Raw genomic sequence first — 14910 nt, 5'->3', positions numbered from 1 at the left:
TCAGCTTGACTGAGATATTCAATAGAATGGATTGGCCATAAAACCAAAGAGACTCAGAATAAAAGCCAGGTAAGAAAGAACATTAGACACCTTAAAGTCTAAATTCAGGTTGATCTGAAACTTTGATACATGAGGAGTCACCTAGGACTAATGGAAGAGATTTGGAGTCAGTGAAACAAGTAAACTCTAAAATGCACAGTCCAAGCATGGATAGGAGTATTCTCATTTCTGAAATTCATACAGTCTCATTGCTTCCCCTGCTCTCACATAATAATGTTATGGATTTTTGCGCCCACACACAGAGCTCAAATCATGAGCAACTGTCTTCCCAGCGATCTACCATGTTTTCTTCCAACCAAAAAGTTACTCCCACAGCTTCTTTGGGTAAGCAGTACTGAAACTCAGCTGGAATCTTTTGCCAAACATCCCTTTTTTGCCCACCCCTAACCAAAAGTAACCTTTTCTAGGACGATTGTAGCTTCAAGAATTTCTAGAAAACAACTTTGTTATTTAAGTGACTCAAGGTACCTTCCAGCCACTCAACTGAACCACACCCAGCATTATAAATATAAATCTATTTCACAACCAAAAGAATGGAAATGTCTTTGCATTTAGTTTTTTGTGTTTGGGGTTTTTTTGTTTTGGGTTTTGGTTTTGGGTTTGGTTTTTTTTTTTTTTCTCCAAGAACTCCAGCTTTTAGCAGAAAAACTCCCCCTTTTGAAAACTCTTAGTAGAGCCATTGATTCATAAAGCAAAATTCTCCCCTAAATATCTGATTGATTGAGCATTTCCCTGGAAGGTACATGTGAATGAATAGTTAGAAGAAAAAGTTGCTTCTATGCTATGGTGTTTTACACTGTTAATGACTGAATGGGAAAGTAAAGATGGTGACATTCATGTTACTTAACACTGTCTCCAGTTTCTCACCTGTAAAATGGGGTTAGCAATGAAGACAGCTACATAATAACTATTATTATCATGAGTAGTGAAGTGTTGTTATGCACAAAGCTGCAGTTACAAACATTTAACAGAATAACAGAAACAAACATTTACTTTCTTGTCAGAAAGACTTTCAAAAGAAAAGTAATACAGAATTTGCTAATCAAGCAAAGTTGCCCTGCAACTACATCTCTTTTAAGAGCCCATAATGCAGTGACACTCAATGTCCTAAAAATAACAAAAGACAGGCAGGTGAAGGTACATACAAATGAAATCTTAATTCTTCAACCATAACCTAAACTGGTTATACCATGCATATTCATGCTCTGTCCTTGCAGATGTGGTCCAATATGTTGCATTATTCATGTAACTTGGTAGTTGTTGGGACCCATCAGGGACATTTAATATCAAGTCAGGCAGGTTTACTTGCATGGTTTAGTACTGGTTTTATGTTATGAGTTTTCCATGAGTAACTTTTCTGAGATCCTCATACAAACGGAAACAGGATGCCACAATGCCAATTGTTTCTACGTGAACTATTTACACAAAGCTGGCAAATCTCCATGTAGCTTACAGGTGCTTTAACTGCAAGTCTGAAACTTAAAAAATTTCTGAGGCAAAGCTGTAAAAGAACCAAATGAGCATTCAAAAGAAGTGTAATTCACATAACTTCAAATCGAAGTGTCAATCTCGTGTAATTTCTGGGAAATTCTTAAAAGAACATTTCTGAAAGCCATGAAAATCTGCAATCATATTCCAGTTTTTTTGTTGCCAGAAACCTGAATGAAAGTGAAATATCACAGATTCAACTTCCTCTGAAATGCAACAGCACGTTCATAATGAAAACACAAACCCACTATGCTTTTTTGAATGCTGCTGTGTCAAAACAGAAATAAGTCCTGCAAGAAAAACCTGTAGTAGGTAACTGATGCTTGAAGTTGAACAGCAGCATTCAAGATGGAACATAGCTTCTGTCAGAAGAAAAAAAAGTAGCAAAAAGAACAACAAGACTATAGAGTACGGAGTAAGCGTGCAGATGCTCAATCACAAAATATGCATAAGGGACAATGGATGACAGGACCCTTGCTATTTTAGCAATACCACAGTGGCCGCAGAAGCTCACTATCACCAAAACTGTTACTGTTTGAATACTAACAGTGAAGAGGACAAAAACATCAGTAAAATGGATTAATCTCAGAGAATTTGATTATGCAGAAAAAGAAAGTGCTGCAAATCAAGAACAGCTTGCATTCATCAGAAATAATCTCTTACAACTAGGAGATTATACCAGTGACTTATCTCAGAGTAAGATTAGCTCTGTCTATTAGGCTGCTTGGAAGCCAGTAAATTAGAGATTCAACCAAGACACGTATCCACTGTAAGCAGGAGGTTGAGTTTGGAGGAACACTAGATGTTCATCATGACAAAAGGAAAGCTCATCATATATCCAGACAACCTGTTGATGGATAAACTTGCCATAGATAATCTAGAACTAAAGATGAAGTCAGAAGCAGTGAAATCAAAAGCAGCAGATGTCTCAGCAGCTTGAGTAGAGCATCCTTGAAGATGAGAGATGATACCAAAAGAACAAGGTGTGAATGAACTGTGGCTGGTCCACCCTCAGAATCAAGGCTCATGCTTTCCTCCTACAGTATTTAAGAGCAAAAAGAAGCTTAGCTACCAGAGCAAAGCAGCTAATAAATTCCTTTGGCCAAGATTCAGTTTATGCAGTTACATGCGACAGAAGTCATTCAAAGCATATTTTGCCACTATATACTGTAAAGTCATTGGCAGACAAAAACGTAACTTACTTGAGCATTAAATAGATCAGGACTTGTATGTTTTAGTGAATACCCAAAAAGAATGACAAAGCCCTTTAGTTTCAGAAGCTAGGATCAAGTTCAGAACAAAATGGGCTTTGATGTCAATGCGTATATGTCATCATTTATATGCTACTCTAGCATGGGATGATATCGATAGACTTGAGCAGCAAAGAAACACTGCAAATGAGCAGCAAAGAAACACTGCATCACATAACTGAAACTCCTGGTAAGCCTCTCTTCAAAGGAGTATAGCCCCCAAAAAGCTGCAAGTCAATGCTGCAAAGCAGAGAACATTATCACAGAAGGGCCTTTGCCAGACTACAATATTGGGAGAAAAGACCAGACCTGCTGCCTAAAAGATGCAAGAAGAGAATACCACAGCTTCAATGTATGAAGAAAAAGGAAAAGGTCTGGTCAGATCCTTGTTTGCTTACATACCAAAATAATCCCAAGCTGGACTGGGTTCAATTTTCTGGTCCACAATGATGTATCAGTGAGCCAAGGCAGTATAGGATACCTGCTCACTTTCAACTCCCCTGCAACAAAAATGTCTGCTGTCAGTTCATTTAAAAATATGTTAATTGTTGCGCAAAAGCAGAGAGTTGAGCATTAGAAGAGTACTGGCATAGTTATTAAGCCTTATTCCCTCCGCACAAGGTGGATCACTAAACAAACAAGGCAACTTTATGTAGAGTAACAATTTAAAAAGCAATTCCTGCTGGAACATCTCCAGCTAGGTTATTTGTATTACTAATGGCAGGACTCTGGTCCAAAGACAGTCTCATCAACACTACACAGCTCATAGAACATGTCTGGTCATTAGCAATAAAGATGAGTTTTACAACACATGCAGACCATCAGATATATAATATAAGATACCAAAAGATACCATCTGAGAGATGCAAGAGAAGATCCAAAAGCGTTCAAGATTGTAACTGTGAGTCATCGTTTCCGATGATGAAGTGACTCTGAAGAGCCCCATAAACAAGTCATACCTCATTGAATTATAGGTCAAAGAATGGGAAGAAACATTCACAGATCCTTGAGAAACTACACAGCAAGTTATGAATATTGTCTGCAAGTTCCTCTTCTTCCAAAGCAAACCACAGAGTACCATGAAGAACCATCCAGCAAAAAGATGAACATTTTTGTGTGTGCTCTGTACTGCAAATAATTAATTAAAAAAAAAATCTGCTACACAGGTATATTCATGCTCTTAGGTTTAGCAATGATATATTCTTGTCCAAAGTATCACAGAATTAGTATACGGAACAGGACAAGATTTACTGAAATTAATGAAGTTTATGAGCATGACAGTTTCAAAAAGCACGATCACAGATTATATCACCTCACGTAGTACCAGTAGCTAACCTTATGCCAACATCAGAGCTCTCAAAAATAATGGCTATCTGCATCTGTCCTAATCTAACAGCTTGCGGAAACAAACCTGCACGTATTCTTGACTCTACTTCAAATCTTTTCAGTGCTCACTCATCTGTTTGAGTAATACATACTTTGTATATCCAACATTCTTAAATATTTTCATATGACATCTCTGTAATATATTCGAGACAGCAAGATCCTTGTGCAGTACTGACAACAGCCTGCCACAACTGTACCTCTTTCCACACCGTTCAATACATCTATAACCTTTCCTTACATATAGTTCAGCAATTCTCAACACCTAATGCCAGCTCCAAGTAGAAAAGCTAAGGTTGTATCATAGCTCACCACTTTATTTTTCCATTGTTTGAGTTTCACTGAAATCTGAACTGTTAAAGGACACAAACTACCCTGGATTAATGAAGGGAACACAGCTCACCCTCCTAGATGACTCTTTCCAGTGTTTTGTCCAATTTCAATATTCTGTGCTCCAAAATCAGAAATTTCATTTTTCAAATGGCATTTTGAAATCCTTTCCCAAATTAACTTCCTTCCCCAGTTCATTCCTGCCAGAATATCTTAAATTCATTTTAATAATGTCTATTAGTCATCCCATCAGACCACCAGTTTTATTCAACTGCATCACATGCTAAACAGTTACTAGTAGAGGTTTGAAGTTTATAGCATATATTTTGCTCTACCATTACTCATAGCCAAAGATAAGTATTTCCATGTTTGGATCAGATGACAGATTATTCCAGTATCCCCTCTTACTGGCTACTTTATGGAAACTAAGAAAGAAAATACTTAATAGTTATGAAATAACCTATTGGGGATATTTCCAATACTCAAGTGAAGGCTGACTTGCTTAGAGGCCCAAGAACTTCTCACTCTGTTGGAAGAGTTCTCATCATGCATGAGAATATGTAATCCCTTCTAGAATCCTGCCATAGGCTAGATGGATTCTATGACACCTTATTGTTAAATCAGGGCTAAACTATTTTCTTCTGTCTTTTAAAATATCTTTACAGTCTAACTGACATTTTTGTTCCTGTGTTCTGAAACTGTTTAGAAAGAACTCAAATGTTTGATTCAATTGACACACCCTTGAACTTTCAACTAAGGCATAAGTAGGCTCACAAGCTACATTGTAAAGCCTCAGGTACTGTTCCAGGATAACTGGGGATGGCTTGGCACATCTGATTCTTCTAAGGTTAAAAAAAACCCTAAGCAAACGCTGCAACACAATCTCCACAATACTGCAGGTTCTTTTTCAAATGCTTAAAAAAATTGAAAGCCAAAATCCTCATATTAATTTTTCTTCAAAAGTAAGAATTAAGAAGTTAATACAAAACAGTATACCTTTGTCATAGAACTAACATCATTTTGAAAATAATTTCTAAATATTTATAAAATATTAAGACGGAATTTGTCCTACTTCAATAAAGTTAACTTTTTTTAATTCATATTAATATTACATAAAGAACATAAAACACTCATGTAATTAAGCTAGGATTAAAAGCAAGTTGAAGTAACAGTCTCACTGTGTCTAGACTTAGAACTCAAGATTGAGAAGTTCTAATACTGCAAGAATTATTTATGCCTCTTTGGCCAAACTGAACAAAAACCTGGTTTTGATTTTGGCTGCAGTAAGTAATCATTTTATCTCCCCATTCTTGTAATTGTGGATATGGTAAAAGCAAAAAGCACTAGTAAAGTAAGGGTTTATGTTCATCCATACATTTCAAATTCTATGAAATTCAAAAGAAAACCAAGTTCAAAGTGCAAATTTTGGCCATCTGTCACTAAACTAAAAGAAATAAACATTGAGCAGTAAAACAAAACTTACTCAGATACTTGTTCAGCAGTTGGGATATCTACAGAAACTGAAAATAAAAATAAAGGATTTCATTAAAAAATATTTTAAGATGTGGAAATACAGAAGTACTCACTTTCAAATCCAAGTACACAGAAATAATGATAATGCAACAGAAAAAAGGACTGCAATAACACAGAGGCATCCCACATGTATGTATTCATATAGTATACTATACAAAAAAGACACTACATGTACTCACCTTTCTCTATAATAACTTGACAAGTATGAGTGTGGCTTTCACTCAAATGTGTGGCCATCCTATCTAAGCCAGAAACATCAGTAAGGAAATCACAGTTGAGACATACTACAGTCACACCTCTAGAGAAGAGAAAGTAGAAAGGAAGTATAAATACAACATAGTTGTGAAAACAGTTTTCTTAACTTAGAGCAACTGGACAGACTATTAAAAAAAATAAAATTTCCTGCAATTTTAGATGAGATGACTCACAAAAACATACTCTTACTTTTTATATTGCAACTAGCACTTGGAAATCCTAGTCAATTACCAAGGCACCTCCATGCAGGACGCAGTACAAAAAACACCCTTTATACAGAAATTTATCTGTAAAGCATGAGTTTCTCAGTTTTGGGTTTTTTTGTTTGTTTTTTTTTTTTTTTTTTTTTTTCCCCCTCCCCACCCTCCATTTTGCACATTATGAATAACTGGAAAACAAAGAAATAGAAATATTTTTTAAAACTGCTCAGGGTTAAGAAAGAAGTCAATTAATGTGGACAAATAACAAGTATTTGTCACTGAACACGACACTGCTAGAGGAAGAGCTAACGTTTTTATTTCCCTGCTCTTTCTAAATTGTGGAAGTCTAGAAATTCAAAAGGCTCTAATCTCATTTAACTAATCAGTTCACTATCAGAAAGTAAAAACATAATTATAGAATCGTTTAGGTTGGAAAAGACCTTTAAGATCATCAAGTCCAACCGTTAACCTAGCACCGCCAAGACCACCACTATACCATGTCCATAAGCACCACATCTACACATCTTTTAAATACCCCCAGGGGTGGTGACTCAACCACTTCCCTGGGCAGCCTGTTCCAATGCTTGACAACCCTTTTTGTGAAGAAGTTTTTCCTAATATCCAATTCTAAACCTCCCCTGTAATAATGATCTGCAACTGAAAAAAGCTGAATTACCGTAGCTCTTCTGAATGCTTCTTATAGATCCAAAATCTTTTACTTGGACGAGCACTGTGAAAACTAAATATAAGAAAACATTACCACTTAGACTGGTTTTCTTGAGTACATTACTCCACATATCCCCTACACTGTACATAGTACTGCAATTTGCTTATGACAAGGCATGAAAATAGAAGGCTCAATTACTGACCTGTATTATTGTAAAACAATAAATTGCTGAAAGCTTACAGACTTGTAAATCTCAGCTCTAGTTTAAAACACTGGCTCTCTTGTAAATAATGAGTTTGGGAGGGGCAGGGCTTAACTGTCTTGGCACAGTCCTGCAAGAACATAGTTACATTACTTTCATGAGCAGTTTAGCTCTTGAAGCACCATGGCTGTAGCTATACAGTGCTCCACAAAGGAAGTGAAGCTCTGCTGAACTCACGCTTCCTAAAGGGATGGCTTTAAATGAGACAAATCACATTTTCAGACAACCTGTAAGTTCTCATATGCAGGTTAAGTATGTGCCAACACTGTACTCCCATATGAAACAAAAAGCAGGCAGTTGAGTACAGGAGCTTCTACTGCAGAAACACCCTCCTTCTAACAGCCTTCCTCCTCACCATCCCTTGTTCCTTACACTCACCAAAAAAGGTGATGCACCAAAAAAGGCGATGCACCAAAAAAGGCGATGATAGATGCTGCAAGGGATCAAAGTAGGGGGAACACTAGCACATCAAGGAGACAAAAGACAAAAGACTGGCTATTTTACTGCATGGTTGAATTTGACAGTACCCAGAACATAGGCAACAGTAGGAACAGTTTACCTTAGACTCCCCTCTCCCCTTCTGGAGTAAACTTTCTCTTGTACAATAGGAATTAAGCATGTTAATTTTTATTATTTTTTAAAGCATGCAACCAATAGGTTATATGCATAAAAGCATGTAAACTATTTCAGCCTAGGACTTACATGAGTATTGAAATTAATATGAATAGGTCAACATATAAAATATATACAAAAACTTTTAAAGACTTGGGTCATAAAATCAAGAATTCTAGCATTCAAAAATGCCAAAGCATTTTATACACACATGTATTTAACAAGATAACTGTATTCTATATTTTTCCGCAATACATTTGGCTTGTTCAGGGCACAAGATTAACAAGTAGGTTTTCAAAATTTTGTTTTACTATCACTGCTAAGTGATCTGTGTCTAAGTACCGTATAGTATAATTTTATTGCTCTGAAAACTAACACATTTCTTTTCTTAACAGGCTTTTTTACAGCTGTCATCACTAACACCCTACACTGCCTCACAATCAGTGGCAAACCTCCTGCAAAATGAGATGTGATTTTTACGGATGACCGGAAGTAGTGTAAGAAAAAGTATCCGCTTGAGTATGCTATATGAGACATCCTTTACATGGTATTCTGAGCACAGATTTCATTAGCAATAGCTGCGGCTGTATGCATTCAGCACTTGTAAAATCAGATGAGGTATTCAATCTGAAACCCAGAGAACACGCAGCAATTAATCATTATTTGTTAAGTCTGTCTGAAATTATTATGGAAGATCCCATAGAAACTCTGAAGCAAAGATAGAACACTGCCTGAACCACTGGATTTTTAAGGCAAAACAAGAACATGGAGTTTAAGCCTTCATTACAAAGTAAAAATCCAAGCTTACACATTTCCCTGCCTGTCCTATGACCCAGTTCAAAATTCAGCTAATAAAACCGTTTAACACACCCTATATAAGTTTAGGAAGTATTTGATAACCCAATTAAAATTTTGAAGAAATCTTACCTCATCATGTGATTCACATAGGCTTTGCTACAGCTAGTGTTGTATCTGCATAAGCTACAGTGGACATAAGCAGGAAAATGGCTTGCAAAATCTTTTATTTCTGAGTAACACTCAATGCATTTGTGAGCTCCCAAACGATACCTAACAGTAATATGGAAAAGTTAATAGTTAATATCAATACTTTAAGACAACTATTTCAAACTTTTTGCTCTAAGTCAGTAGCGAGCTTACCTACATTAGAGAAAAAATGAGGAACTTAAAAATGTATCAGTTAAATAGTTACTATAGGTTGTATTAGCACACATGAAGAAAATTTTGTTTTTTCTTGAATTATACTGTCATTATGACCTTAATAAAACAGTGAAAGTTAATGTAAGCATCTGTTATTGGCCACTCCTGGAAACAAGATACTGCAGTAGATGAGAACCTCCAACTTCAGCTGCTGCCGCCGCCTCTGTGTACTTGAGAAGGATTTCAAAGAAATGCTTCATCCACCACAATGCACAGAAAAAGCCTTTCATTTTCCTGTCACCCCGATATTCCCCACAAGCTCTGAAATATCTACAAAGCAAGAATGTAATCCTGCTCTTCCCCAATTTTGCTGGCTGTTTTTGGATGTCTCGGAGCTACACACTGTGAGTGTTAGCACCTTATTGGAAGGGATACGTCTACAGTCTTTGACAAAGAAAATTGCTAACTCATCTTAGCCAATGAAGTTATATTCTAGTCCATAAAACACCCATTCAATTATTAATGTAACAATAGCAAAACCCAGTAAACTGTAAATATAAGGACAGCATTCTCCCAACAGCTTGCTTTTACTTTTTTTTTTTCCTGGTAGCTCCGCAAATTAAGGTATCTCCAAGGACAGACAAGACTTAACCTTTTAAATAACAGGTTCAAATAAAACCCTTAAAAAATTGAAGGAGGAAAATACTTTCCCTCCATAAGAAAACTTGCAAAGAACATCCAGGCAGATGTATTCCCCTCCACAGGTCACTTTTAAACATAAATCTGCCTAACGAGTCAGTATTTCAAGAGTCTGTGGCTCTGTGCAGAGAAAAATTCTAAATTTAGAACAGAAAAGTTTCCAGAACATCTGTTCTTCCATCATAACGTAGTCTACCACCAATAAAATTGGTGAATGAAGATTCAGAATTATAATCACAGTACCAGTACGTGGAAAGTTTATGCACCGGCTTTTTCTACAAAACTGAAGTATCAAATCTTCTGTATTGCTGTATTAGAAGTTATTGAAAGATAATTAAATGATCAGTTATTTATATTAAAAGTATATTTAAAGATATTTTTAATGCTAACATTTTACCTTAGATTATGCAATGCTGTATTTGTAACTTCTTTTTTTTTTTTGCTGTTGGTCCATGCATTTTGCTTCTTCGATGTAGTTGGTTTTGATCTTGCTTTTGACTTATTTGTATTAGATCTGTTATGATTTTTAGTGGTCGTATTTTTAGCTTTAGGTGATAACTGAAATGTGGAAGTGCTTGTACTAACAGAAGATGTAGCTGATGATCCTGATTGAAGAGATCCAACAGATGCTCGAATAGTCACCTACCAGTATGAAATGAAAAATTTTTCTATTTAGATTTAAGCTTTCTAAGTTCCCATTTCTATTCGTCTCAAAGTTTAAGCCACTTCAGTACAAAAATCATAGCATAAGAAACACTCCTCAGTAAAGACTACTTTGAAAAATATACTGTTGATTTAGAGTAAACCTAACCTCAATAGTCTACTGGATGCTTAAACTCTTGTTTTGGTGGAAATAGTTAACCATGACAACACACACTGCTCTCTCTTCAGACCTGCAACTGGCTACATCCTGCTTTCTTAAAACAAAAAAAAAAAATGTAGCTGTGGAAAAGAAATAGAAAGGTCAGGCCAATTAGCCCTACTGAGAAGAATATCAAACAATCCCATCAGTGCCTGGATTTAACAAAAGCCCTGTGTCTTGTTGCCTCATGATTAGCCACTCTGCTTCCTTCAAATATTTTTGCTCCTCATCCTAGACCCCCAAGGACTAATTCTGGTTTCTGACCTCTCATCTGGTATTATCGCACTTCCTTGTCTTGCCCTTAAATTTGGTTCTCCAGTTTTCACTCACAGCATGACTCCTAATTATACTTCTTGCCTATATTCATAGTTCAGAAGCACCTCACCTTCTAAACCTGGCTCCAAGCTCTTCAGTCTCATCTACGTCCTGTCAAGGTCTACTAACACCAAAATTTTAATGTGACCTAACCTTTTATTAGATCATGAAGACCCTGAAATCTTTAGAAAATTGAGGTATTGTCACAGACTAGACAATCAGTGCTTTACACTCTGCCAAGCAACACAATCAACATCAAGTTCAGTCATTTTCCCTTCCTGATTCTACAGCAAATGAACTGTGAAGAGCTGATCAAAATGTTAATTTTCTTCTTCCTTTCAACTGAAAGGACATATATCTTCACACTTCATGAAAAAACTGTAGGAATAAGTCCTGAAATCTACAGGAAAATCCTAGTCTAAGTGGTTCCTTCTCAAGAAATGGAAGAATGATTTAAAGATAGCCTAAGTGTTCTGAGGGGACCCAAGTTTACTTCATAAAACACTTAGAAAATTGTGGGGTTTTTTTTCCCCTTCAAATGCTGGAGCTAAAAAAGACCTGGTGAACCTAGTTTTAAGCACATACTGTCTGTGGAGAAGTAGGTCTTGCACTCTATATGATTTTTTTGCCACCATCTTCCACAGGTTGAAAATCTTTCACAAGAAACAATGCAGACCCCTCAGACCAACATCCAGACCATCTCCTTTTCTCCTAGCACAAGAAAGGATAAACGGGAGGGGGCAAATTAACCAACAGCACTGACTGGGCTACTGGCATAAACATGTATGGAAGAATGGGACAGACAGCAACACCACAGATCACCAGGACAAACCATAAAACTATGCCTAGCAATTCTTGCAATAGAAGTATTTTTTTGAGTTTTAGTTTCAGAGGTGGGAAAAAAAAAAAAATCTTTGCTTTGGAAAAGAAAGGAGAAAAGTACTTCTTCCTATTCCACCCCTTTCTCCACCAATACATTTTTTTACTTTGTCCCCTCTAGTTTTCCTGTATGAACACTTACCTTTGTTCCAGGAGGCAATCCTTCTAACTGTTTGGGTTTCCTAAATGTTCGGTGATGCTGAGTCTTGTGATCCATTTTTTCTTTGCATGTCAAAAACTGCAGTCTGCACTTGGTGCAACGGTATATTCCTTTTTTCTTTTAAAAATGGAAGACAATCTATAGTAAGCGTGAATGTCATTATAAACAAAACTCCTACCCTAGCTTGTCTCAAGCAAAGATCATCCAGTTTCTAAAATATCAACCGGACAAACTCCTAATATTGTACAAAGCCAAGATACTGTGTAGGAATTAAAGAGGGAATATTTAAATACTTGAAAATGCAAGGCAGTATCGTTACTAAGAGAAGGAGGAATCAGGTTACCAGTTACAAGAAGACACAGTACTTCATAATCTTTTTCTCTATTTGAACTAGTGAACTCAAAAGCAGTGAACTCAACAAAAGCAGAACACATCACTACAACTTAACGAAGAAACCAAACAGCAGAGATATTCTTTCAAGGATATTCAGACATTTTTTAAACAGGGAGCTGCTGTCCTGCAAAAACATGACAAATTCTAACAATTCCCTTAAAGATGTTTCAAAGGACAGTCATACTTCTTCTACCATATTTTATTAACTATTCTTATCCAGTAACAACAATAGAAATCAGTTACGCTTTTTTTTCAGAGAGAGATTCACGACATATTTAGCATTTTTCTAGCATTAAGGATGGAAAATATCTGCTTACCTGATGCCTCATGTAATGATGCATATATGGTGCTCCAATTTTAATTACTTTGAGGCAAAATGGGCATAGCAAATGTTTCGTATTTTCATGAACTGTTCTAAAATGTGTTTCTACATCTGAAAAAGCTGAGGATCTGTAGTTGCATACCTAAAACAAAAAGTTTGACTTTCTTGTTAAAAGTTTATTGACAGTAAAGACAAAGGGGTGGTGTAATCTAAATACAAAACAGTCACTCCAAGATACCTGGCAAACATACGGCATTTCACCTGGCTTATGATTGTCCTTCATATGTTGCAAAAGAACTTGCTCTGTTTCAAAGGATAATTCACAGATTTTACAAATCGCTAGAAAAAGTGAAAAACAAGAAGAAAGTTAAAATTTATTTGGGGTCATAAGTAGATAAAATTGTAATACATATGTATATGTGAACTGTATAAATCTATAAAGGTAAAGCAATCTAACGATTATTCTACTCTTCAGAAGAAATTCTCTGTACAACTGCAGGAAGCCAGGAGTGCAAGGCCCTTAAACAATATGAATTCTTGCAGTCAAGCTTTCAATTAAAAAAAACAAAACAAAAAGCTTTTTAAAGTTTTTTTTTCCTACACACATTGCTCTAACATAAATTGAATGAGTACTCAGCTCCCATATAAAATACCAAGATTATTGCTCTTAAAGCACAATAGCTTTATTCTGAAGTTACAAAGGTCAGAATATATCTAAAAACTTTACATCACAAAAAGAGTCAATGTGATACAATCCAACTTACTAGATGACTCATAAGGCGTGTGTGTACTTTCAATGTGGCACTGAAGCTGGAATGGGGTGGGAAACTGACGGTAACAGTGCTGGCAGGTGGTGTGGCTTTCCCAGCTTTCACTGCTCTGCTTCTCAAGCTCCAAATGATGTTTCATGTGGTTCATAAACCTTTAAATGATAGTGAACAGGTGCAAAAAACTACATTTTAACATTCTCTATACATGACATACCACAAGCAAGCCGTACAGGATTCTTTAGAAACTTTACTCTGTAAGTAATTCTCAATTACCAAAAAAAAAAAAAAAAAAGAAAAAGAAAAAAGGCAAAGTTAAGCAAGCTGACTTCACCAGAAATCACCTTTCAAAGCTTAAAAAGAAATCTCGACTATTATAAGGAACATGCAACATATCTGAAACATGTTTTAAGACTAAGCAATCTATTGCATTTTTCATGTTTGCTTAGACAAAATTCTTGCCCTGAAATAAAGGGAAATTAGCAAAGGCAACAACAACAAAGCACATCGGCTGTTCACACTTCACCACCATCAGAGTCTCAAAGCCATATTCTGAAGCAAAGTATAACTCTAGGTCTGCTGAAAACTATGAAGTAGAAAGAACATATCTGCAATTAGGACATTATAGCTTTTTCTGAAACCACCTACATTCAAAACTGGCAGAGTTCCCGGAGCTTTCTTTGTGTAAAGCATTTAGGACTGAAGTTGAATTATGAAGGATAGTCAAAGAATGCCTGTGCAGCTGACAATCAAAAGAGTATGAGAAACTTGGTAGTATGTTACTACTTCAAGTTACTACCTTTTCCTTATTAATATGTCCACCTATCTATAGTAGGAACCTACTCTGGCTGAGAAGTCTAGGCACCCATGACAACACTGGCAGGTCTGGCAGGTTACTGGTGGAGCAGCACAAGGACAGGTTAGTTGCACAACCCGCTACTGTTAAACTTCAAAAACTGTTCTATTTTTAATGTGCTTCATTTCAGTACAGCCAGAGGAACTATTAAATGTAGGTCACACTCACAAAAGGAATGTAGTTCTCAAAGTGGTGACCTTGGAATTGGAAAAAACAAATGAGCAAGGAAAATAGTCTCTTGAGGTCAAGCTTGTAATATCATGCAGTTGCTTAAAAAAAGAAAAGAAAAAAGGAGAAAAAAAAAAGCTAAAGATATCCAGGTACCTAAGCAGAAGAAAGGAATTGACACTAGTACTGCATATTACCTTAACAGAACATTTCAATGGTGTGTTCAACCACAGATCTTTTAAAGGAAGCAGGGGATTACCCTGATGGCTCACTATGTGCTTTTCTGAATTA

General features: G+C 36.2%; 1 protein-coding gene across 11 annotated transcripts in view; it reads right to left on the bottom strand.

Moving 5' to 3' along the window:
* The window catches only part of ZNF280D (zinc finger protein 280D), a 53651-nt gene that overhangs the window by 12126 nt on the left and 26615 nt on the right, over positions 1–14910 (bottom strand). For 9 of the 11 annotated variants that reach the window (XM_075505946.1, XM_075505945.1, XM_075505948.1 and 6 more), the window contains 9 exons: positions 13593–13750; positions 13067–13167; positions 12824–12970; positions 12096–12230; positions 10295–10539; positions 8968–9108; positions 7176–7238; positions 6224–6342; positions 5995–6031 (listed from right to left, as the gene is read on the bottom strand). In XM_075505946.1, coding sequence (XP_075362061.1) covers positions 5995–6031; positions 6224–6342; positions 7176–7238; positions 8968–9108; positions 10295–10539; positions 12096–12230; positions 12824–12970; positions 13067–13167; positions 13593–13750 — 1146 coding nt within the window. Of the gene's footprint in view, positions 1–3200; positions 3299–5994; positions 6032–6223; positions 6343–7175; positions 7239–8967; positions 9109–10294; positions 10540–12095; positions 12231–12823; positions 12971–13066; positions 13168–13592; positions 13751–14910 lie in introns of all 11 variants that reach the window. The other 2 variants (XR_012776236.1, XR_012776237.1) reach the window with 1 other exon arrangement.

Source organism: Mycteria americana, chromosome 6 (assembly GCF_035582795.1).
Source record: "Mycteria americana isolate JAX WOST 10 ecotype Jacksonville Zoo and Gardens chromosome 6, USCA_MyAme_1.0, whole genome shotgun sequence".
Classification (NCBI taxonomy): domain Eukaryota; kingdom Metazoa; phylum Chordata; class Aves; order Ciconiiformes; family Ciconiidae; genus Mycteria; species Mycteria americana.
Note: the sequence above shows the minus strand (reverse complement) of the source record. Positions and strands in the feature narration are given on the sequence as shown.